At 49.6% G+C, this 23689-nt stretch overlaps 2 protein-coding genes across 6 annotated transcripts in view; one reads left to right on the top strand and one right to left on the bottom strand.

Moving 5' to 3' along the window:
• ZDHHC3 (zinc finger DHHC-type palmitoyltransferase 3) overlaps nt 1-2043 on the bottom strand; it is a 53134-nt gene extending 51091 nt beyond the window's left edge. For all 4 annotated transcript variants that reach the window (XM_045080949.1, XM_004760825.3, XM_045080965.1 and 1 more), the window contains exon 1: nt 1905-2043. The gene's annotated coding sequence lies outside the window, so the exon portion shown is untranslated. The remainder of the gene's footprint in view (nt 1-1904) is intronic.
• Nucleotides 2044-2149: 106 nt separating this feature from the next.
• EXOSC7 (exosome component 7) overlaps nt 2150-23689 on the top strand; it is a 34530-nt gene continuing 12990 nt past the window's right edge. The window contains exons 1-4 of one of the 2 annotated variants that reach the window (XM_004760830.3): nt 2150-2296; nt 13672-13773; nt 14086-14180; nt 22269-22434. In XM_004760830.3, coding sequence (XP_004760887.1) covers nt 2150-2296; nt 13672-13773; nt 14086-14180; nt 22269-22434 — 510 coding nt within the window. Of the gene's footprint in view, nt 2297-12809; nt 12907-13671; nt 13774-14085; nt 14181-22268; nt 22435-23689 lie in introns of those variants that run through there. The other variant, XM_013060532.2, reaches the window with a different exon arrangement.

Raw genomic sequence — 23689 nt, 5'->3', positions numbered from 1 at the left:
CATTGTTTATAGAGAACCGAAAATAAACATTCCGCTGTTTCCACCTCTCAGACCTACTTAGCCCAACATGTCAGACATCATTCATAAAATTATTTAGCAAATACATCCAACTCTTCTCCAGCAAGGAACCTTTAGTCAGTTGTCAGGGGAATGGTTCAAGTTTGTGTTCTATATTTTCAAAGACATATTGAAAGATCTTTATAGAAAGATGATTCCATGATCTCCAACTCAGACTCTTTGTCTTTTCTGATCTGTCCATTTGCTGCCACTTTTAAAATCTATAATTCTCGTAGTTATCTAGCTACTAAAACTCCATGTTCAGGGTCTTTACTTTCTGAGCAATCTCTAGAACAGAATATCATTTCTAACATCAGCAGCGCCTTATTATCTCATCACAAAGCTCCTCACATAGAAACCAGGTGTCCGACCACACAAAGATTCCTATGTGCCCCAACAGGTGGGGCACCTGTGCTTTCATTTGGAAGAAAAGCCTTCCGGCTTCACCTCTCCCAGTCTCCCTGGAGGGCCAAGTCCAACCCTGCAGGATGTCTTCCCTGTAGGTAGTACACCTATAAGAGAACTATGGAGACTTAAGAAGCTAGTCATGTCCAGGGATTATTTATTTTGGAACCCAGCAGTTTACAGCTTAAGAATATGGGCAGGTACTTCTTCCCTGTACCCTCCTCTGACCCACCTCCCTAATCCCACTGTATTCATGGGTGCCACCATGTTCTGTGTTTATGTTGACCCTAAAGCCTTTCCCTCTGTCTGGGGAGCTACTCTGGGCAGAAGTCGTGTTTTATTTGTCTCAGTGTTCCAAAGTTGGCCCAAAGCCCATCCATAGTAAGCTCTCAGTCACCTATGAGACAGTATCGAAGCTACTAGCAAAGAAATACATTCTTCAGATGATCAAGCTGTCAAGAGTTACTGTACTTTCACTTTTCAGAACCGGGAGGCTCCTTAAAAGAGGGACATTTGGAAAAGTCATCAGACACCCTTGCTTCAGTCACTCTGGGTTAACTTTCCCCCATTTATCCACATGACCTCTTTAAAATCTGTACCATACCTTATCTTGCCTTGCCTTATTGGGTTCCTGCAGTGACCCTATATTCACCTTGTGGGTATCCCTTCTGGATATCCAAGGCCCATACTCCAACTTGGCCATGGCCAGGGCTGGGATACTCCCCCTTCCTGCCCCCCGCAGCTGTCTACAGCTCCCAGCGACCACACCATCAAGCCCAGGCTTCCAGCCATCGCTGGGAAGCACTGGGGACGCCTAGACACTGTGCCCCTGGCCAGCACCAGCTACCAAGACTCTGCCCCCTCCTCTCTTTGGGATAATGCTCCAGCGACCACCTGGGGCAAGGGGGGATCCTGCAACGTTCTGGGTCAGCGTTTGGTCAGCCCGAGAGAGTGGGCAGGGGTGGAATCCTTGGGGTGGAGTGAGGACGCCCTGGGACTACTGGGCACTCACTCCCGGCGCGAATCCTCCCTACCCAGAACAAAGTAAAGAGGGCTTCACCGCCTCTTCTTTTCACGCATCCGAGGGACTACAGAAATGCGGGACGGAGGGATGGGGGTGGGGGAAGAGGGGAGGAGAGCAAGGAGACAGCCCCTCAGGCCAATCATGACATCTGCCTCCCCTCGCTCAGGGTCGGTCGGTCTCTCTTTCAGGTCCTTTCTCTCTCTCTCTGGTCTCTCCTCTCTCTCTCTTTCTCTCTCTCTCTCTCACATACACACACACACACACACACACACACACTCGCTCTGCTACTTCAACTCCGGCTCTGAGCAAACTGCGACGCGCGCCTCTCCCACTATAAGTCCTAAGCTCCGGCCCCGGCCCGCGCCTCTGGCCTCACCCCATCCTTTTCACTCAACCCCAGTTCCCCCTCCCAACTGACCGTGAAGCCGGAGGCAGTTCCCCAGTCCCAGGCCCCCGGTGGGGCTCTCGCCGCCGCCGCCGTCGCCTCCCCTTGCAGCCCCCGACCCGGGACCCGGCCTCGGGCTGCAGCGATGGCTCCCCGGCACGAGGCGCCGCGGCTTCCTGGACTCGTCCAGACACGGGGCGGCGCGCAGGAGAAGCCCATCGAGCTGCCGGCGGTGGCGGCAGCGGCGGTGGCTGCAGGAGCGGCCGCCGCGCAGGTTGATGACGCAAGGCGCGTGGTGTGGGGGGGGCGTTGTCCGCGCCAGGGCGACGCGAGCAGATGACGTGCGACGAGCGAAGCGGCTCGGCAGCATGGCGTCCGTGTCGCTGAGTGAGGCTGAGAAGGTGTATATCGTGCACGGCGTTCAGGTAGCTGAGCCGCGGTGTCAGCCATCGGGTCCCCCTGGCATTGCGGGTGGCGGCGCGCCCTCGTTTCCCTCGGGAGGTGGCGGCCAGGCGGCGTGCTGGGTTTACCTGGTCATTAGGCAGCTCTGCGGCCGTTGTTTGCAGCCCGAAGCCGGCAACGGGAGTCTCTTGAGGATCCCACGGGCGAGGGTGCACTTAGGGCTGTGTGCGTACTTGAAACCTGCCGCGTCTACAAGGTTCCAAACCTGGGTGGGAAGGCGGTCCCTGAGGCCTTTTCTTAGCGAGGGAGCACTGCCCCCAGGGCCGTCTTTTCAGCTTTAGGGAGTCGCATCACAGGGCCGAGCCTCACTTTTCCCTGCTAGGAAACGGGGGTTGGCGGGAGGCTTCTGGCCCGTTGTTCCTTAACCTCGTGGTTGGGAAGCACAGGGAGAGAAGGCAGTGAGGGGACAGCGCTTTGGAAATATAAATAAATATATTACATATATTCCCTCTTACAAATAAAGGGGGAAGAATGTTTAAAAAGCAGCTCTACAGCCAGTGGCACTTAGTTTTGCAGTGGATTATTAAGATCCTTAGAGGCAGCTGTAACTATATTCAGATCTTCTGTGGTCAGTTTTCAGCCCTTGGAGCCAAGACCACTCCTGAGCAAGATTGGAGAATGTTGGGTGTAATGAGCTACCAAGGAAAGCCAAGTGTGTCCTTCTTGTTCGTAACCTACCCAGGTTAGAGACATCCCCAGATGTCCTGGTGAAGCCTGACCAGAATCCTGTTCTTGCCTGTAGAGGCCTAATCATTTTGTGTTTTACTTTTCACATACAGTGGAGCATGGTCAAATTCAACTTCTGGCATCCCTTTTCCCTCAGCCATTGATTCCTTTATTTCAAAGATGAATAAAGTAAAGTAAAGGCAATGGAATGTAACATATATGCTAAGGGAGTGGTATAGTTAGTGGAGGTCAAAGGAGCTATACAATATTGGGGACTGTGATGCTCCGAAGTCTTCCCTAAGGAGGTGAAATTGCTCCCTTAAATCCATGTCAGGTATCCCTCCTTTGTGTTTTCAGGACTCTGTATTCGTTCATTTGACCTGGAACTAAGCTCTACTCAAGGGATGATAAGGATCCTGCCCTTATATAGTTCCCATGCTAGAAGGAGGAGACAGAAATTGTAGATCTATTTGTCTGCTTGTATGTAAAATTGTACTGATGGCTGTGAACGAAGTAGTCAGGGACCTGATCTAGTCCAGGAAGTCAGGGGAAGCGTCCCTAAGGAAATAACGTTTGAAATGAGCTCTCAGCACGCTTAAGCATTAAATAGGCTTGAGCCTTCCTGGAGGAAGAGTTGCTGAATCTGCAGGCTCTCAGGTGGAGGAAGTGTGAAGCCATGGGTGGACTGGGGGTGGTGGTGGTAGATTAGGTCGTTGAGGTGGCTAGATGCCTGATCCTAGTGGGTTTGGAGGTTTGGAGACTCAGTCACTCCTTCCTCATGGATCTTCGAGGAAGTAATCTGTCATTTGATCCCTTTAAAACCTAGCCAGTGTCCAGCGATTAGTAGGTACTCAGTGAGATTGATTAAGGCAGGTCTTAAAAGGGAGGTCAGTTGGGCACTCTTTTTATTTTTAAAGTTAAATCTCTATCTAATCCGTACCATGAATCTAATATTAGGGCCACAGTTGTTGGTAAATGCTCTGCTCTGTGTATCATGGAGCCATGCAGAATACCTGACTTTTTTTTTTTTTTAAGATTTTATTTATTTATCTGACAGAGAAAGAGAGAGAGCACAAGCATAGGAGCAGCAGGCAGAGAGAGAAGGAGAAGCAGGCTTCCCACCGAGCAGGGAGCCTGATGCGGGCCTCATTCCCAGGACCCTGGGATCATGGCAGGAGCCCAGGGCAGACACTTAACCAACTGAGCTACCCAGGAAACCCCAGAGTAACTGACTTTAAAGAAATCTCTTTGTAAGGACTATTAGTGTTGGCTACAAATTTGCTGTATTTATGGAGGAGGGAAATAGCATTGACACCATCTGAATAAAGGTCAGAAGGCAGGTGATTAAGCTTCCCATGGGGTTTCCACTGACTCAGTTCTAAAATCACTTCAACTTTTGTTTTGTTGGTCTTTGAGTGCTGGCTGTGCACCTTATATGATACCTCCCCAGAATTCTGTTCTTTCTTGGGTCTGTAGACCTACTTGTGTTTTTGCTTGTTTGGTTTACTTTTCACCTTTGTGCAGTATGGTCAGTTTTAGCTTCTGTCATCCCTTTCCTTTCAGCCTTTGGTTCCTTTACTATTTAAGGGATATTTCATCTTGGTTTGGTGGTCATTAGAAGCAATTGAAATTATTATTATTTTTTAAAGATTTTATTTATTTGTCATGGAGAGAGCAAGAGAGAGAGAGTGCGCATGCACAAGCAGGGGGAGCGGCAGGCAGAGGGAGAAGCAGGCTCTCTGCTGAGCAAGGAGCCTGACTTGGGACTTGTAAGGCAGGTCTTAAAAGGGACCTGAGCCAAAGGCAGACGCTTAACCAATTGAGCCACAGAGGTGACCCAGAAGCAGTTGAAATTAACCTCACAATGTGTGTTGAGGACTCAGTTGCTAGTAATGGTAACCAACAAACTCACTCAAGCAGAAAAAATATGCTTTAGAAGGTTGTGAGTGTTATTCTAGGGATTCAGGGTCATCTTCAGGTTCTCCCTTGCTCATCTCTGCTGCTTTTTATGCCTCTGCTTTTTCTTACCTCTCTTCAGACTGGCCTGCGGTTTCTCAGGCCTTGTGGTAGGAGGAATGTGGTTACCTCTCAGCTCCTGGGATTATGGTTCCTCTGTATATAAGAAGCCATCCCTTCTAGTTCAGTTCCAACGTCATCAGGAGAAAAATGTCTTTGCTTCAGCTTGGGTCAGATGAAAGGACGGACAGAATCATTAGGCTCAAAAATGGCCACTGGAAGCATGGGGCACACTTGAGAGAAAGCAGTTTGTCAGCAAAGGAGGATGAATCATATTAGGTTCTGGCAGAATATGGAGTCCCATTCAGATAATTCAGGAGACTTGTAGGATGCCACTATTTATAGTGGTGTGGGTGGATTTCAGGTAATTGACAAGAGCTACTGAGGAGCCCAGAGATGAGCAACTGCAGGGAGGAGCTGTTACCCCTAGGCTGAAGGGTCGAGGGAGGCAGTTGTGTTACTAGATGCCAGTGATAGCTACAACTGTGGAGGAAGAGCTGCTCAACAGACACTATAGGCTTGGCCAGATGAAAACGCTGTCAGAAATTTGGCCCCAGTTAGGGGTGGTAGGGAGGGGGGACAGGAAGCATTGTCTCATCTCCTTTTGGACCTTTCATTGGCCAGACCCAACCACAAGACAGTGAAGGGAGTGCAGGTGAAGTAGTTGAGAAGGAGATAACCTGGTGCACAGATGAGGCCAGAGAAGGGTGGAGAATGGGTCCAAGGGAGTGGATCGAAGGGATCCGTGGACAGGATAAATGGAAAGGTTGGTCCATCAGTATTCTTAGTATATGATTGGATTGGCTTCTGTTAGGTTCCCTGTCACCCTTTGAAGGCTGAGGTGTCCCACCCTTGGTTAGGCACATATTATAATTTTTATGTCATCGAATCTTTGAAACTGGCTTGAAGGTATTGATTACCTCTATATTACAGATGAAGAACTGAGCTCAGACAGGGTCCAAGGTCACACACAGAGTACGTGGTGGAGCGGGGACAGAAATCCAGATCTGTGATCACAAGAGCCCGTACCTGACTTTCATGGTGCTTTCCTACTGCAGTGAAAGCCTTGGTCATGTGGTCCTTAAATAGGGTTCCCAGAGCAAGGGCCAGAGAGAATCCCTGTTTCTACTTCTCTTTCTTTCTCTTTCCATCTGGAAGCATGTGAGCAACAGGAAGGAAGAGGGGACATTCTGGACACTGCCCCCTCCCACGCTCCATTTTTCTAGACTTTAAATAGTTCATGGTATATATGTTATCTTTCCAAGTAGTATCTTTTCCACTTTTTTTTTTTTTTTAAGATTTTATTTATGGGGCGCCTGGGTGGCTCAGTGGGTTAAAGCCTCTGCCTTCGGCTCAGGTCATGATCCTAGGCTCCTGGGATCGAGCTCTTAAAAAAAAAAAAAGATTTTATTTATTTATTTGACATACAGAGATCACAAGTAGACAGAGAGGCAGGCAGAGAGAGAGAGGAGGAGGAAGCAGGCTCCTTGCCGAGCAGAGAGCCTGATGTGGGACTTGATCCCAGGACCCTGAGATCATGACCTGAGCCGAAGGCAGAGGCTTTAACCCACTGAGACACCCAGGCGCCCCATATCTTTCCCACTTTTGTTAAGTTCCTTTAGAATTGTATTTGCCTTTCTTTGTACAGCTTTTGTTTTACCGACTCGTATCTCAAATTGTTTTTTTCTCTATTTACAATACTCAGGGATTGTGGGGGGCAGATTTTAGAATTTGCAGAATCTAGGGTTTACCCTCTTTCAGGTTTGAGCAACTGGCTAGGTGTGCGTTTTCTTCCTGAGGAGACACAGCTGACCTCCGCTTCAGCCTGCTGATTCTGAAGTCTTGAAGTACCTTTCATTCACCTGCAAAGTGCAGATTCCCAGGCTTTGCCCAGACCTTCTGAATCTCTACCTTTGGGGTTGGAGCCTGGGAATGGACATGTTCATAAAGTGTCAGGAGATTTCGATGCCACCAGCAGACATTGGCCTGGTCCAGCTGAGAGTCCGCTGCCGAGTCCCTGCTCCTGCCAGCCTGAGGTCGCGTGGTCTCCTGCTGGGTTAGCAGGAGGACCTGGGAGCCAGACCAAGAGGAGCCCTTTTCCCAGCCATGCCATTCACAGTGAGAGCGATTTTACCTGAGTTTCTGAGCCAGCTTCCTCTGGTAAAATGAGACTGTATCCATTGTGGGGGGGGGTTGGGCAGAATGGGTTTGTGAGAAATGTTGAGATGGGGAAATACAGCGCGCCTGGCAGGTGGTCAACGCCGAAGAGATGTTGGGTCCTATTCAAGTTTGTTTTTTCCGTCAGAAGTGTGGCTTTGTGCTGAACTGTGCACACTGTGTTCCCAGTCTTCACAGTGACCCCGCCAGCGGTTCAGCCTGTGGCAATTGAGGGCTAGAGATTATTAAATCATCTCCAGAAAAAGCAGATTTGTGGCAAGGGCTAGAAAGTCCCAAGGCAGCTCCACCATGGACCACATGGTCTGTGTGACTCTCCGCTCATCTTTATGTCGGTGGTGACACCTCCACTCCATTCTCCTGGAGTGTATCTCTTCTCTGCAGCACTTGCTGTCCAGCTTCCCTTCATCTTGGCAAAAAATCTGTCACCGCCTCCCCATCCCCCACCCTGGCCTTTCTTTCATATGCTCGTTCTGGCCACCCTCCGTACCTGACCTGTCAGTTCCTCTTGAACTCCCTTCTTCTCAAGTATTTCTCAGGTCAGAGATCAGATTCCAAGGAGAGAGTCAGTTTCATGCCAGAGGAGCAGGTTGCTCTCCGGATTGTACGTGGGGTCAAACACCCCCACCACTGGCTCTGGCTGTTAGAAGTGGACTGTGGCTCAGTCTTATGGCCTCAGTGGAGCCAGAGGCAGGGTAGGTTTCCTACAGGCCTGCTTCTTGGTGCTGTGGCCGTGACCTGTACATGAAACTGGCCTTCAAAGCTTCAGACCAGGCCCTAGCGATGGATGAGCCTCACCAAGAGGCATTCCTCTCTGGACTTTGTCAAAGCCATCTTATGGAATTTTTGTGGCAGTTGAAGGGAGGTGTAGCTCAGCTGATGATTTTCATTTCTTTTCTGTGGCTCTAGTTTTCATTGTAAGCATCATTGGCAGAACAGCACAAAAAAGGGGGAACAAGGCTGACACTGGGACAGTCAGTTCCGCTGTAAAGCGGAACAGTCCGTATTCAGCTGTTCAACCCGGCCATGCAAAGCTGGAGCCAGCCCCCAGGACTCTTGATTCTGAGTCCCGTGCCCTTCCCATTTGCGGGCCCACGGCATGAAAAGCCTGCACCCAGGCACTCTGTGAAGTGAACAGAATCACATCCTTTAACTGCAGACTACCCAGTACACTCGGAAGGTGAATGAGGACTGACATCTGGTTTTGCCCGCTGTGACTTGGGCCATGGCCTGCAGAGCCAGATCTGATGTGGTCCTTCTCCTAAGTGGGGTTGCATTCTAGTAGAAGTGTTCTAGTCTCTGTTCTGTAGCAGGTCCAAGGTGTTGGACAGGTCAGAACAAGGTAATGGGGGGTTAACCTCACTGCCAAGGCCACAGTCTAAATTCTCCCCAGCATGTTAGGTTAGTAGAGCCAACTTGTCAGCCTCCTTTAATGAGTGATAGGACTGGGTTACTTGGGTCTGAGACAGGTGTCTCTGGGGAGTCCCTTGTCCTTCCACTCTGCCATGGACAGCGAAACGGGTGCCTCAGTGACCTTCCTCATGCATAAGCTCCCTGCAGGCTTGTTTTTGAGGATTCGGTGAGCAGATAGCAGATAGGTGGGAAGCGGGAGAAGGGAACTGTGCAGGAGGGACTTGTGTGTGCTACAGTGCGCTGAGGGTCCCCGAAATGATTCCTGGCTTTTGGATTCTCCTCTCACTCTGTAAGGTTGGGGTGATTCCTGCTTTCCAGATGAAGAGACGGACTCCAAGCTGTTGAAGAGTTAACTTGTGCAAGGTCACAAAGCTGGTATGTGACAGGAGAGATTTAAATACAGGTTGAGGGGCGCGTGGGTGGCTCTGTCAGTTGAGGATCCAACACTTGGTTTTGGCTCAGGTCATGATCTCAGGGTCATGGGAGGGAGCCCCATGTCGGGCTCCATGCTCAGTGGGGAGTAGTCTGCTTGGGATTCTCTCTTTCTTTTCTTCTGTCCCTCTCCCTAGAATGCTCTTTTTCTCTCTCTGTCTCAAATAAATACATAAATCTTTAAATATATATATAGTACATATAATATATATATAAATAATATATTAAATATATATATGTGTGTGTGTATTTATATACACACACACATATATATATATGGGTTGGAGAGGACTCCACCACACCACACCACACCCAGTCGGCAGAGATGTTGTGGCTGGGTAAGAAACAACTGGAAAGTCATCAGGAGCTGTCCCAGCCCCCTTGGGCTCCAGCCCCCTCTGCGGAGAAGGGCAACCCTGTCCCATCACTCCATGGTGGTGTCCCGCATTTGTTGACATTTCTGTTGGGTTTTTGGATGGAGCTTTTGCTGCGGGGCAGCCCCTGTTTAAATGGTCACACATGGATTAATTCCTTTGCTTCCGAGTACTACTGGTGAATAAACATTTTGGTAGGGAGTCTGGCTCTGAGCCAGAACAAGCAGGTTTGGGTAATTTTTAAGCCTTTTATGAGGAAAGCTGGATTTAAAAAAAAATATTCCTGAGTGCAGTGATTTGTGGACTAATTTGTTTGTTTGTTTGTTTTTGGTTTGTTTTTCTCCTATTCTCTTCGGTGCTTTTTTTTTTCTATGGAAAAAAATATATACTCTGTGCATCCTTGGGAAGGAAAATTTATAGCTTTTTGTTTATCTCTTACTTGTCACCTGAGCCTTTCCCAGTGAGCCTTCCCCAGGGAGCAGAGAGTGATTTAAAAAAAAAAAAATTTAATTTTTTTAATAAACATATAATGTATTTTTAGGCCCAGGGGTACAGGTCTGTGAATCGCCAGGTTTACACACTTCACAGCACTCACCACAGCACCCCCCCACCAAGTCCATAACCCCACCACCCTCTCCCGACCCCACTCCCTCCAGCAACCCTCAGTTTGTTATTCGAGATTAAGAGTGCAGAGAGTGATTTAAAGGCTGGAAAGGCAGTACCTGGTGAGGCCCGGTTTTCCATCCTGGAACAGGGGCTAGTGACTAGATCTTTCCAGAAAAGTGATTTTTTTTTTTTTTAAAGATTATTTATTTATTTATTTGAGAGAGAGACAGTGAGAGAGATCATGAGCGAGGAGAAGGTCAGAGAGAGAAGCAGACTCCCCGTGGAGCTGGGAGCCCGATGTGGGACTTGATCCCGGGACTCCAGGATCATTGATCTGAGCTGAAGGCAGTCGTCCAACCAACTGAGCCACCCAGGCGTCCCCAGAAAAGTGATATTTTAAAGCCATAGTTGGAAACCCTGTCACCTGTGTCCTCCCTGCGTTCAGAGTTGTTTTCTCCATTGTTGTGACCAACTGGTAGAGCCAGCAGTTCACCCTTCGAGGGAGGCTGTCTCCTGTTGCCCAGTGGAGAGACCCTCCAGAATGCAGAGGACCATGTGGAATTGTGGGTTAAGAGCTCTGGCTTGGAGTTCAAGTGCTTCTTACTGGCCATGTGACCTGGGGCCAGACGTTTTGCATCTTTCATCCTCTTTCCTTATCTGTTAAAGGGATGAAAAAAGCTGTCTCACAGGGTTATTGTGAGAGTTAAATGTGTCAGCTGTGTAGCATTCCTATCGCGTTATCCCAAATATAGTAAATGCCCATTAGAGAATAGCTCCTATTAGTTTTTGCAAGTAATTGTGGCTGTTTTAATTTATGGATCTGTAGAATTAGAGAAGTACCTTTGAGGCCTTCTGATTCAATGTCCGTCTTTTAACGAAGGAGGTACTAGTCTCAAGCATCTTGTCCTAGATCAGGCAGCTAGTTATGCGAGACCAGGCCTGGAGCCCCTGACTGAGAGTCCTAGTCAGTGCTCACACTTGCACCTGACCTGCAGCTCAGGTAGGGGCAGCCTTCATAAATCACGTTTCTGGGCCCGTTTTCACTTTCCTCATAGGGCACACCTGGAGGATGGGGCATCGGAGATTAACCTAGGAAGCCTTTCCTCTTCTCTGGGTGGGGTCATCAAGAGGCAGTTATTATGTAGTTTTGGGATCCTCCAGGGAAGAGGAATCACTTTATGGAATTCTTCCCTGGAGGTTCATTTCCTAGACTTGAACATCTGTTGCTTTTCAAGTACTGGTCTCCCCAGACTCACGATGGGGACTCCCTCCAGGTAGGGGATGGCCTGGAGAGCAGACGAGCCTCAGAGGGACTTCAGGCTGACTTGTGATGTGTATTTCCTCTGATTAACAGGAGGGGGATAGGGCAAGAGTAGAAACACAGTGGAAGAAGGTCAGAGCTGGGTGAGTACAGTGCTTCGCTGGATTTCAGTGTCTCCAAATAAAAATGTCAGTCATATATGCAGTTAGCCAGGCAGTTTAAAGGTAAATTTGTTACCAGTTACATACTTTAGGACAGTGTTTTTAAACATTTTGAGGAGATGGGGTGCCTGGGTGGCTCAGTGGGTTAAACCTCTGCCTTCGGCTCAGGTCATGATCTCAGAGTCCTGGGATTGAGTCCCACATCTGGCTCTCTGCTCAGCAGGGAGCCTGCTCCCACCACCCCCCACCACTCTGCTGCCTCTATGCCTACTTGTGGTGTCTCTCTCTCTGTGTCAAATAAATAAAGAAAATCTTAAAAAAAAAATTTTGAGGAGCATTAACCCCTTTGAGAATCTAATGAAGTCTATGAGTCCTTTTCTGAAAGAAGAGTGCTTTCAAGAAATGTTTACAAAGAACGAGGAAGATCTCCACGAGCTGATGTGTAGTGATTGCCTACATATGTATTATTAAATATTTAAAAAAAAAAAAGAAGCAAAGTATAAAAGAGTGTCTGTAGCATGTTACTCTTCATATAAGGAAGAAAGGGATATAAATTCATGTATCTGCTCATTTGTGCAAAGGAGATACAGGAACAATGAACCAGCAATTAAACAAACTGCCTGGGGTGGGTGGGAAAGAGCTAGAAAGAAGAAGGCATGAAAATAGGGCCGAGGGGAGAGCGGCCTTTCCCTGAGCACACTTGTCCTGATAATTTTGACTCCTAGAGTCGCGGTGGTAGTCCACATACCGGAAAAGTAAATGAGTAATTAAAAGTAGCTGGGATATGAGGGAGCCGCCCTGGAGCACAGTTACAGATGAACCTCACCGTGCGGGGGAGTAGCAGAGCCGCACTGAAGGATGGGGAAGACCACTGGGAGATGGGATTCCGGGTGGGCACTCTAAGGGTGGAGACAAGAAGAACGGTACTCCACGTAAATTTGATTCTCAGGATTTAACAAATACATAAATACATTGCAGATAATGAGAGCCAGGTTTCTCACTTTCTGAGAAATAAGTTACAGATAAGACAAGGAGGAAGGTTAGAACCAACTCTCCGCGTGAACACGATAGTTACGTGGACGGACTCAGAAATAAATGCAGCTGTGTGGGTTAGCATACACAGATGTCCTCTAGCTCTGCGGAGAAGTTCTGGAAGCAGTGGTACCCTGGCAGCAGTGAACTTAACTTAGCAGCCAGATCCTGGTTTATAAAGCACCGTTCCTCAGTGAAAGGAACCAGGACTCCTTGGAGAAAGGGCTGATCCCAGGTCTGGGGCAGGGAGAAATACCAGAGGCCGGAACATCTTGTCTTGTCAGAAGTAAAGATGTGCTCGAAAACGATTTCAGGCATGTTGAAAGAATGCAGGAACCAACCCAGAGGAACCCCCAGTGGCCAAATCGGGAACACTTGGAGCAACGGCATAAGTAATGACAGTATTGGATTACAGCCGCAGCCTAGAGCAGATATCCGTGAGTTATGCTGATGGATATAGATGGTGGAAGAAGTAAATACTTGGAGATAAGGGGTAGGCAGTACGCAGACCACTCTGAAGGCCATCTTCGGTAGCAGGGGTTGGCACACTTTTCCTATAAAGGGCTGGATAGTGAAGATTTGGGGCTCACAGGTTAGAAGATGTGCGTCACAACCACTCAGCTCTGCTATCCTAGCGTGAAAGCAGGCGTGGCTGTGTTCCAGTGCAGCGTTTCACAGAAGCAGGTGGCCCTCGGGCGGAAGCTTGCTGTCCCTGTTCTCGGCAATGCCTGCCTTAGAAGAGAAGCACTGGATGTCTTTGGCTGTCCATGGCGTAGATCTTGCTAAGTTTGGGGGGGCACAGCTGGGGCAGATGTAACTCTGACAACGTAGACTTCTGATGCTGTTTGGGAATTGCCAACTTATTTTGTCTCTCGTTCAGATTTTCTCTGTTCCGTCTGCCTGTTTGGGGTCGTGAGATGTAGGATGGACTTTGCCCTCGTTTGGGCCTGGATGGGAAACCCAGCTTTGCTCTCGCCAGTCGTGGGACCTCAGATACATGGCTTTACTTCTCTGAGTCTTCATTCCCTCATGTGGAAAATAGTAATATTGTTCCTTGCTATAAGGACAGACTTCTGAGTGATTTGCTAAGAGAGGGTCAATGCTGTATTGCCTAGATCTCTGGGGGAGATGGCATGCATGACTTTAGAGGTCTGTTGGTGGTTGGGTTGTGATTGTATTAGGGTTGTGGTTATTGCCCTTAGGAGGACCTCCGTGTGGATGGCCGTGGCTGTGAGGACTACCGATGTGTCGAAGTAGAAACCGACGTGGTGTCTAACACCAGTGGGTCTGCCAGGGTCAAGCTGGTGAGTACCCTGTGGCCACAGGCCATGCCCCGGGGGAGGACAGGCAGGCCCTAGGGAGCCAGCTGCGGGCCCCTCTGGGCTTTGGAGTGCATATTTTTCCAGGGAATCCAAGACCCAAGCCAGATTCTGGGAGGGCATCTGTACAGATCTGAAGGACCCCTTACCTCTTCAAAGGGCCACTTCCCAAGTTCATTTGCAGTGCTCCTAAAAGAGTCCCCCAGGGGCCTAGTCTGGGAGAGGAGGTTGGCAGTTGGGTATCTGGCTACCTACCCTGAGTGAGAACGCTTCTCCCCTTCTTGCATGTGTCTACAGGGTCACACAGACATCTTGGTGGGAGTGAAAGCAGAAATGGGGACACCGAAGCTAGAGAAACCAGATGAAGGTTACTTGGAGTTCTTCGTTGACTGGTCAGTACTTTGCATTTTTTAAAAAAATTTTTATTTATTTATTTGAGAGAGAGAGACAGAGCACAAACGGAGGGAGCTGGAGGCAGAGGGAGAAACAGGCTCCCCTCTGAGCAAGGAACCTGACAAGGGACTCGATCCTAGGATCCTGGGATCATGACCTGAACCAAAGGCAGGCACTCAGCGGACCGAGCCACCCAGGCGTCCCACATTTTTTTTTTTTTTTTAAGTAGGCTTCATACTGGGTGTGGAGCACAATGTAGGGCTTGAACTCACGACCCCAAGATCAAGACCTGGGTGAGTTCAAAAGTCGGACACCTAAGCCACCCAGGTATCCTTATGTATATGTTTGGAAAGAAAAATGATGTATATTTTTAAAAAGATACATTTATTTATTTGAGAGAGAGAGAACACATATGTGTGCATGAGCCGGGCAGGAGGGGCAGAGGGAGAGGGAGAAAAAAAAATCCTTGAGCAGACTGCCTGCTGAGCGTGGAGCCTGGATCAGGGCTCCATCCCACAACACCAAGAACGTGACCTGAGCGGAAATCAGGAGTCAGGCACTTAGCCAGCTGAGCCTCCCACCCTCCCTAAAGGAGAAAATGGTTTAAAAGAAAATTCAGAGACGAGACCTCTGGTTTCCTGTTGAACCTACTTTTATTTTGTATTCAGTCATCATTCCTGCAGCCAGAAGGTATTTCCTGCATCCCTCCTGGGTGCCGGACACTGGGATATGTGGAAGAAGGCCTTGGCTTGAGTCCTGCCCTTGTCCTAGTCACCTGGTCTGTGCTGGGCCTCATTGTCCCCGTCCGAGAAAGGAGGGCATTGCCCGGCAGCCCGGCACATGGTGGTTCTGAGAGTCAAGTAAAATGATGGGTTTTGTGATGCTTTGAAAAATATCAAACGTAGATGATAAGGGTCATTTGGTCTCAGATGCCCTGTTTCTCTTCCTGCTCGAGTTTTGCAGAAAACATTTCATGACTTGCTTGGCAGAGAAAGGACAAGGGCCGGCCAAACAGCCCAATGGAGGGAGTGGCATCGAGGCAGGCAGTGTGGGCACTGGGAAGAGCCAGGACTCTGCACTTTCTGCAGCCAGCCAGACTCTTCTGGCCAGCTTTGTGACCTCAGGCTAGTTACTCAGTCTCTCTATGCCTGAATTTCTTTATCTAAAAAATAGGAATAATGATACTATTGCAATGATGAAGAAAGGAAATCTATCTTCTCCCAGGAAGATAGAGTGGGCACCACCACAGTGATTGGCTCCTAGCGGGCTTTCAGGAAATGTTCCCTGCCCCCTCCTCCCCCATTTATTGCCTCCCCTTTCTTGGGCTTGGGGCCCAGTCCCATCTTCCGTCTGTAACTTCACTTCTAATTGTGTGGTGACAGTAGGCTTTCTTGAGTTGGTAAAGATCTCTGTTAGCTCATGCTAGGTACATGAGCTAATCTAATACAGATTCTGTATTAGAGTCCCCAAGACCACCCCCATATTTGGAGATTAGCTGGAAGGGCCCACAGGACACAGCATATAGTTGAACTCATGGCTGAGATTTATCATAGCAACGGAAATGTAGCAACTTGTGTGTGATGATTCTGTCCAAGAAAGCCCATTAGAGACTCGGCACCCAAGATTTTTATCGGGGCCAGTCACATGGGCACCCTCTGCTTAACACGTACCAAAATTCCAGACTCCTGGAAGGAAAGCACATATTCACCTTATCACATTATTTGCACCAATAGTCCAGCGACAGCGGACCACAGTTCACTGTTGACTGGGAAAGGTCTTATTGTCAAGTTCCCAGATGGCAAATGAGGGCCCACCTTGCAAGCAGGCGCTTCTAAAGATGGCAGCCCTGGGCCTGCTCGTGCACCTTTTCGGCATAGATGCTGACCCCCCATTTATATAATGAGTTCGAGTCTTCTGGTCTTCTTTCACACTCAAAGGTTGGTCCTTGGGTGGCTGAGTTGGTTGAGTGTCTACACTTGATTTCAGCTCAGGTCATGATCTCAGGATCGTGGGATCAAGTGTCGAATTGGGCTCCACACTGGGCGTGCAAACTGCTTAAGATTCACTCCCTCTCCCTCCCCCCACAAATAAATAAATTAAATTAAATTAAATTAAAAAGAAGTTGGTCTTCACAACATTGGTATTAGAGAGATGATCAGTTTGAGAGAGAGTCAGGAATTCCCCAGGGTCGTAGAGCTGGTCATGCCAGCTCAGGCTTCTCCCAGTCTGCCTTGGCTTGTTTTACTCCATGGAGCCCGCAGAAGCCAACTTTCCAGGGATGTTGTGCTCAGAGTTCTGAGAACATATCTGCAGTCAGCTTTCTGTCCAGTTTTCTTTCTAGTCCTTTCTTGCACCCTGCCCTGAGCGACCCCCCCATCCCCCACCCCCTGAGGCAGTCTCCTCCCCTTGGTTGGACTCAGGCTCTCACCAGCCTGAGTCATCCAGTGGGACTGGCCCATCCTTTAAGTCGCAGTGACCTCGTTCAGGTCTCCAACTTACCCCTTTGCTCTTGGTGGAAGAAAATGCCTCTCCTGGCCTTGATCTGCCTGATTCAGTGCAGCGAACAGTCACTGAGGAGCAGGCACCATGTGCAAAGGACTGTAATTTGCTTTTCTTTTTCACCTCTTTATTATCTTGTACCTCCTTCATCTTCGGCCGACCACAGACGGTCAGCCCAACCACACCAAAGGGAAGGTGTTGCCCTCGGATGCTTGGCATAGGGGACGTATTTCACTGTGGCTTTGTGTCTGAACATGACTCCAGGTTAGCCTGCTGCTCTTGTCCCTTTCTTGTCCCAGCTGTACAGGGAGGGTGACTCCGGGGTGGGAGGACTCTTGGACCCAGCTCTTCCCAAGATCCGGGTTCAAGGAGGAGCCTCTCCCTCGTGGCCAAACAGGGCTGTCTGCTCCTCTCCTTTCTCCCTTTGTAAGGCTCAGGAGACCCTCCGCAGGCCCGGAAGCTCCAGTTCCCAGGGAGTTCTCTGGACTCTATCAAGATGGATAATCACAAGGTGGCACACTGTAGTGTCTTCATGTGGCTGGGTTAGCGATCAGTTTAGCAGGTGGAGTCACCGTGAGACATTTGTAAAACCTTGTGTTCCTCCAGAGAAGGGAGACGATTTACCAAGCTCCGTCAGTTCGGAACCTCACCTGGGTCTTCAAAGACAACTCGTAATTGCGTATATGAACCCCTTTATTCCCCAGCGAATAGGAATGGTTCCTGGACGTCTGTGGCTGTGCCCAGCACCAAGGGTGCCCCCACCGAGCCCTCCGCTGAGAGCCCCAGGCTTCAGACCGAAGCAGAGGTGTTGTTCCGGAGCTTGGGGTCAGGTAGGCTGTCAGTCTGAGCCCAGCTTGACTTGACTGATCAGCAACTTCCAGGGTTTCATTATTTAAATTCCCAGTGGTTTGAGAAGTCTCAGAAAACTACTTTTCTGCTACCTCATTCTACTTCAGTTTTGTCTACTTGGAAGAATACGTGGCACCTGAGGCAGACATTGCCTCCCACCCCATAATTTCCCCTGTGTCTTGGGAATGCTGCCCTTTGGGGAGGGTACCTGGCTGCACTGACTCTGACCCCATCCCCATAGAGTAGCAAAGACTTGGGGTTCCTGAGCACTGTGCCGGAGATGCCTGGCATCACTAAAACTGGGAGCACACTCAAGACCTCCTGGCTCCTATCTCATGTCTTTGGTGTGTTAGCTGTAACTTGAGAACAGCCTGTTTTAAATCAGAGTTTAGAAACTTTGGTGTCCCTCTATCTGAAGCCCAGAGGAGGGTAAGAATTTAGGGAGCTCTGGTATGTGACTCTGGGCTACCACTAGGTGGCGGTCCATCTAGTCTCTTCGTAGTTCTGACACCATGTTGATAGGGGGTATCTGGAAGCCTGGTTTAGCCTTTCGGAGAGGCTTCGGTCATTCATCGACATTTCAGTGTGCCTAACACCTGCTACTACCCTGTGAGATCGTAACTACTTTTCATTGTGATCACTCGTATTCATCACTAATGTTGAACCGGAAGCTTCAGCCCTGAATTGGTGGATGGAGCCACTTGATCTCAGCTCCTCACTGCTTAGTGCTGCTCGAAGGAGGTCACTGTTAGTGCCTGATTGGAGTGCGGAGAGGAGGACAAAGCAGACAGGCAACCTGCAAAGAAAGTAAGTCGAAGCTAGCTGTATTCTGGAAGTCTCCAGAGCTGATAACTCTCCCAGAAACCTCAGTCAGGGGCTTACCATGAAAAGTTCCGAATGTGCTCATGCCCCCGTTCCCACTCATGGGGAAGCTTCTGCAGGTTCAGGAATGAGCACCTGTGCACACAGGGGAATGGGAGGAATTGGGGCCTGCCGCAGAGCTGGACGGGTAAGGGCCAGAGTTGGCCCTGCCCCGCGGACCCACTAAATCACTTTCTTCTGCCTGGCTGTAAGATTCCATTGATTTGCAGGCCAGATTGATCACCAGGGAAACAATGGGTCTAATGTCTGAAGTCCTGTCTCAGGTAGACATGGCCTTGATCTCACCCTACTCCAGTTAAACCAGAGATGGCCCAAGCAGGGGGAGCAGAGCAGAGGTGATGAGTCAGGAGGGGTGGAGAACGGGGAGCGGCAGCGTTCCCAGGAATTTTATTAGTTTATTGGCTTGGTAAGCAGTTTCCCCACAGCGCGGGAAGAGGGGCTAGGTCACGCTCTATGAAGGATCTGAGTTGGTTTTGGCAGCTGTAGCCGCAGAAAGCGCTTGGTTTTATGCCCCAAGCCCCAAGTGTATACTCGGCTACTGAAAGAATGTATTGTGATACCTCCGAGCAGGGGGTGAGGGTTAACAGCCTGCGCACTCTCTCTCCCTTTTAACTTTGCACTTAATAGGGAAGCTTTTTATCTAGGACTCCTTTAGCCTGCATTCCTTGATTCCAGTATTTGTGGTCTAGTAATAAGTCCCAAGACCAGAGCATCCATTCATGACCTTGACTCACGTTAGGCTACATGCCAGGCGCAGCAGACGACGCATTCAGTGGGAGTCCGGTGCCGCCTAGCAGGTAAGGGCCAGGCTGCCTGGGTTGGAATCTTTGCTCCCCAGTCACGAGTTGTGTGAGCTTGGACAAATTATGTAACCTTTCTGGGACTCAGTTCCATTTTCTCTAAAATGGGGTCAGAAATAGTGCCTAGCTCGTCCGCCGGGTTGTGAGAATACAGTGAGCTGGTACATCTGACGTACTCACAGTGGTTTCCAGTGGTTCCAAAAGAACATTCAAGTTTTCCTCGTGGTGAAATGAGAGAGTCGGCCCATCTGAGGTCTTGCCGGGCCCACCCGTGAGATTTTGGTTTCACTACCGGAGTTTGTTTTCAAAGCTGAGTTAAAATGCCTTTAGATGGGCTGGAAGGTTTGTCAGAGTCTCCATCACTGCCTGCGGGTCACCGGTAGCTCTTTGTTCTCGGGGTTACCTGGCCAGTCGCTGTGGGCATCCTTGTCCTCTGACAGGGTCTCTGAGGGTCCTTTTCTGGGTCTGTATCACTGTCTACCTGTACCAAGAAGTGTCCTGGTGCTAGGAGCACCCCTAGTGATGAGAGGGGACCCTCCGTTCTCTATCCCAACCCAACCCTACTCTTCATCCTTTGTTAGAATATGGGTTCTCTGGCTTTTTCACGTCACCTGAAGTATTATTGTGTCCCCACCCCTGCCCCAACAATTTCCTTCCGTTTTTCTAGCCTCTTCCCCCAAGTCCCTTCAGGGCCTAGGCACCAGCCAGACAGAGGAGCTTTCTGTAGTCTCATAAGCTTCTAAACCTTCTTCTCTGCCTGGCTACCAGCTGTGCTGAAAGAATAATGTGTTTAAAGAAAAGGGGGGGTGGCTTTTAGAATAGGAAAAGTTCCCACTTTAAATTAGTTCAGTGTCAAAAAAAACCCCAGTGGGGCGTGGTTTTGTGGGTGGGTTAGTTCAGCCAGTTGGACCTGGGAAGATTTGTAAGCCATCCCTTAGGGTCATAAAAGAACAGATGCCTGAAAACCTGAGTCATTAATCCCCCCCCCAGGGTGTGGCCCATTGTAGTCAGGAAAGTGCACATTTTAAGCACAAGTGCCTCTGGCTGGATTTGTCTGCTCAGATCTGTATGGATGTGTTTTACTTAAAAGATGGATTTTAATATTGATTGCTTAGTGTGTAAATTAGAAACAGCTTTTGTTTTGCTGGCTGTACAAAATTATTCAGTTGGTCCCTGGGAACTTGATTATTTCACCGTAAATGAGCTGCTTTTCATGGCTCAGTGCCTATGTCCAGCAGAAGCAGTGAGGGAACAGCAAGGCTGATGGAAGTTTCTCTTGGAGACTTTCAGCTGGGGCTCTGCTGGCTCGTAGTGGAAGGGGAAGGCTGTAGAGTCCGAGAAGCACAGTTACTATATGGTGATATACTCTCATTGTTTCAGGGGTCATTCTTCTGCCTATATTCGAATGGACTATTTAAATATATCAGGTGAGATTTCTTTTTTTTTTTTTTAAGATTTTATTTATTTATTGGGCAGACAGAGATCACAAGTAGGCAGAGAGGCAGGCAGAGAGAGAGGAGGAAGTAGGTTCTTCCTCTGAGCAGAAAGCCAGATGTGGGGCTCGATCCCAGGACTCTGGGATCATGACCTTAGCCGAAGGCAGAGGCTTTAACCCACTGAGCCACCCAGGCGCCCCAGGTGAGACTTCTTTTAGCATTGCACGGATGGGGTGGGCACGGCCTTGAGCCTTCACATGGGTGTCGCTTTGACCGGAATGCCCCCCCTACCTGTCTGCAGCCTGACTTGACTTCTGCCCACGTTCTGGTGTGAGGTCTCCTGTGACCCCCAGCACTGGTCAACATCCTCCCCGGCCCCACTCCTGCTGTTTGCTTCCTATCATGAAGTTTCTCCTGACTTTGTGAGATTGCCGCCCTGGGGCCTTCATCCGCCTTGCTCACGCTCTCCCTCCAGTACCCAGCGGGGAGCTGGTACTTTCTAGATGGATGAGTGCATGGACTAGAAAAAGCTTCAGTATGTGATTTTGTAGAGACCATTGTGAAGCAGCTGGGTCTTACCTTTCTGGACCCTGTTCAATACAGTAAAATGATTCCTGGAATGTTTACTTACTGCACTGATTTTTTTTTTTAAGATTTTCTTTATTTATTGAGAGAGAGAGAGTGGGAGAGAACACAAGAGGGGAGAAGGTCAGAGGGAGAAGCAGACTCCCCATGGAGCTGGGAGCCCGACGCAGGACTCGATCCCGGGACTCCTGGATCATGACCTGAGCCAAAGGCTGGTCCAACCAGCTGAGCCACCCAGGCGCCCTGATGTTTTGAGGGTTTGTTTTTATTAAGCCAAAACCCTCAGAAATTGCCCATTTAACACTTCTGAGTGATGCTTGGGGCAGCAAATGTTGATGCCTGTTCCTTCTTCATTGAGGTCATTGGGCGTAAGGTTCAGGAGGCCGAAGTGGAAAAGTTTTCCTCATGAAAAAAATAGCAGATCAAGTAAAAGGGCCAATCTGATATTGAATCAGCCTCCAGTCTTTCTCTCTCCCTTTCCTGCTGTTCAGTACAGTGATAAGCGATGTAGTGTGACCTGCTGTCACACAGACCTGAGCCATCTCAGGAAGGTCCCTCACTGTACTTGCATTGTGGGTTCTGCTCTGAGAGTTTCATGGTGCATTCCAGGCCATGGAAACTCGGGATGGTGTCTGTGAAATGACCCCTCTGTGACCAGACTGCTTGAGGCCCCAGGCCTCCTGGCTTCCTGGGCCTGCCTGAGGGCCGTACTCCACTCTTCAGAGTTAATTATGACTGGCCAAGGTTCACTTTACTATTGTTCTCTTGTTTCTCTTTGGATAAAGATGGCTTCTTTTGGGGCCGGGGGGTGGGCACGCCTGTCATGCCCCCTGACAGACAGAGCGTGGTACCCATCTGGCTCCCTGCATACACGTCTGGAGACCAGAGGCAGGTGCTGTCCTTTCCCACTGTGGTGACTTTTCCTGATAGCGCTTGTCCTTCCAGCATTCCACAGAGCAACTGGAACAAAGCCCCGTGCCTTTGCTTTTTGTTTCTGAAAAGACTCACTCAGCTTTTCTGTTACCTCTCTTTGTAGTTCAGCCAATGCTACCCCTGAATTTGAAGGTCGAGGGGGTGATGACCTTGGCACAGAGATCGCTAACACCCTCTACCGGATATTTAACAACAAGAGCAGCGTCGACCTGAAGTCCCTCTGCATCAGCCCCCGGGAGCACTGCTGGATCCTCTACGTGGACGTACTGGTATGTGTCACGTGGTGTACTGGCCGCACCGTCTGCGTCTGCTGGAGACCAGTCGGCCTGCTCTCCTGCCGGTGCTGTGTCCCTCTTTAAGTGGCTGCTTTCAACTTTCAGGGTGAGACTAGGTGGAAAAAGCATGATGTCCTATAATAAGTTTTTTTCGTTAAATACAACGCATGTGTCATAGCATGCAGAGAGTACCGTCCTACGGGAAAAGTCACACAACAGTCCTATCATGGTAGCACCCAAAATTAACTACCTGTCGGGGAAGGAGACACAAAACCAGAAATGCTCTGGAGGCGGCATCCCGTGGAGGTGATGGGCGGAAGTTGGACAAGTTGGCGCATCTGCATGGGATGAGGATGAGCTTGCTTTAAAAAAAAACAAAACAAAACAGATTTATTGATATATTTGAGAGAGAGCGAGCACACAGGGAGATGGAGGGGCAGAGGGAGAGAGAAACTCAAGCATGTCCCTTGCCTAGCCTGGGACCCAGTGCGGGGCCTGATCTCACGACCCTGAGATCATGACCTGAGCCGAAACCAGGAGTTGGGTGCCACCCAGGCACCTGGAGGATGAGCTCTTTATATACATTTCCTTGTAGGCCCTATGGCTCTGGCAAGCAGTCACTGCTGTCTTCCCCATTTACAGGTGAAGTAAGGCTCGGAGATGTGCAGCAGCCAGCCCCAGAGTCAGCTTGTGAGGAGTGGGGTTGGGCCTCAACATTGCCTCTCTTTAATGCCGGCACCAGCTCTTGACCGCACTAAGCCACTGGGTGTCTGTATCGCACCTGCTGTCCCCTGCCTCCTGGGCGTCCCACTGTGTGTCGCAGAAAGATTCTTACTAAGCTGCACCTGCTTGGCCACAAGAGAGAAGGCTAGGGTCTCTGAGCCCCGGTTACATGCCAGGAATGGTAAGGGTGTGATCTCATGTCATCCTACAGAGAAGCAGGGCTTTGCTGTACCAAGGGGGATCCTGGTGCTCAGAGGACAAGGCCAGCAAGCGGCAGAGGAGAGCGTCAGACCTGCACTGCCTGACCTGGGTTACCCCGTGGTGTGGCGCAGAGAGGAGCCTGAGCAGGCGGCCCTGAGGCCTGGAGTGGGCTTATCCTCTGCACCACAGGGAGGAGGGCGGTCAGGCTGGTACCTGCCCTTCGGGGGACCCCCGGGCCGATCGGGTTTAACATTCTGCCCTCTTGATTTCCTCTCTTGCTGATGAGCCAGAGTTTGTGGCAGGCCACTGTGACATGAGCGGGAGG

This window comes from Mustela putorius, unplaced genomic scaffold (genome assembly GCF_011764305.1).
Source record: "Mustela putorius furo isolate JIRA1106 unplaced genomic scaffold, ASM1176430v1.1 tig00000095_pilon_pilon_pilon, whole genome shotgun sequence".
NCBI lineage: Eukaryota > Metazoa > Chordata > Mammalia > Carnivora > Mustelidae > Mustela > Mustela putorius.
The sequence above is the reverse complement of the archived record's forward strand: the minus strand, read 5'-3'. Positions and strand labels throughout refer to the sequence as shown.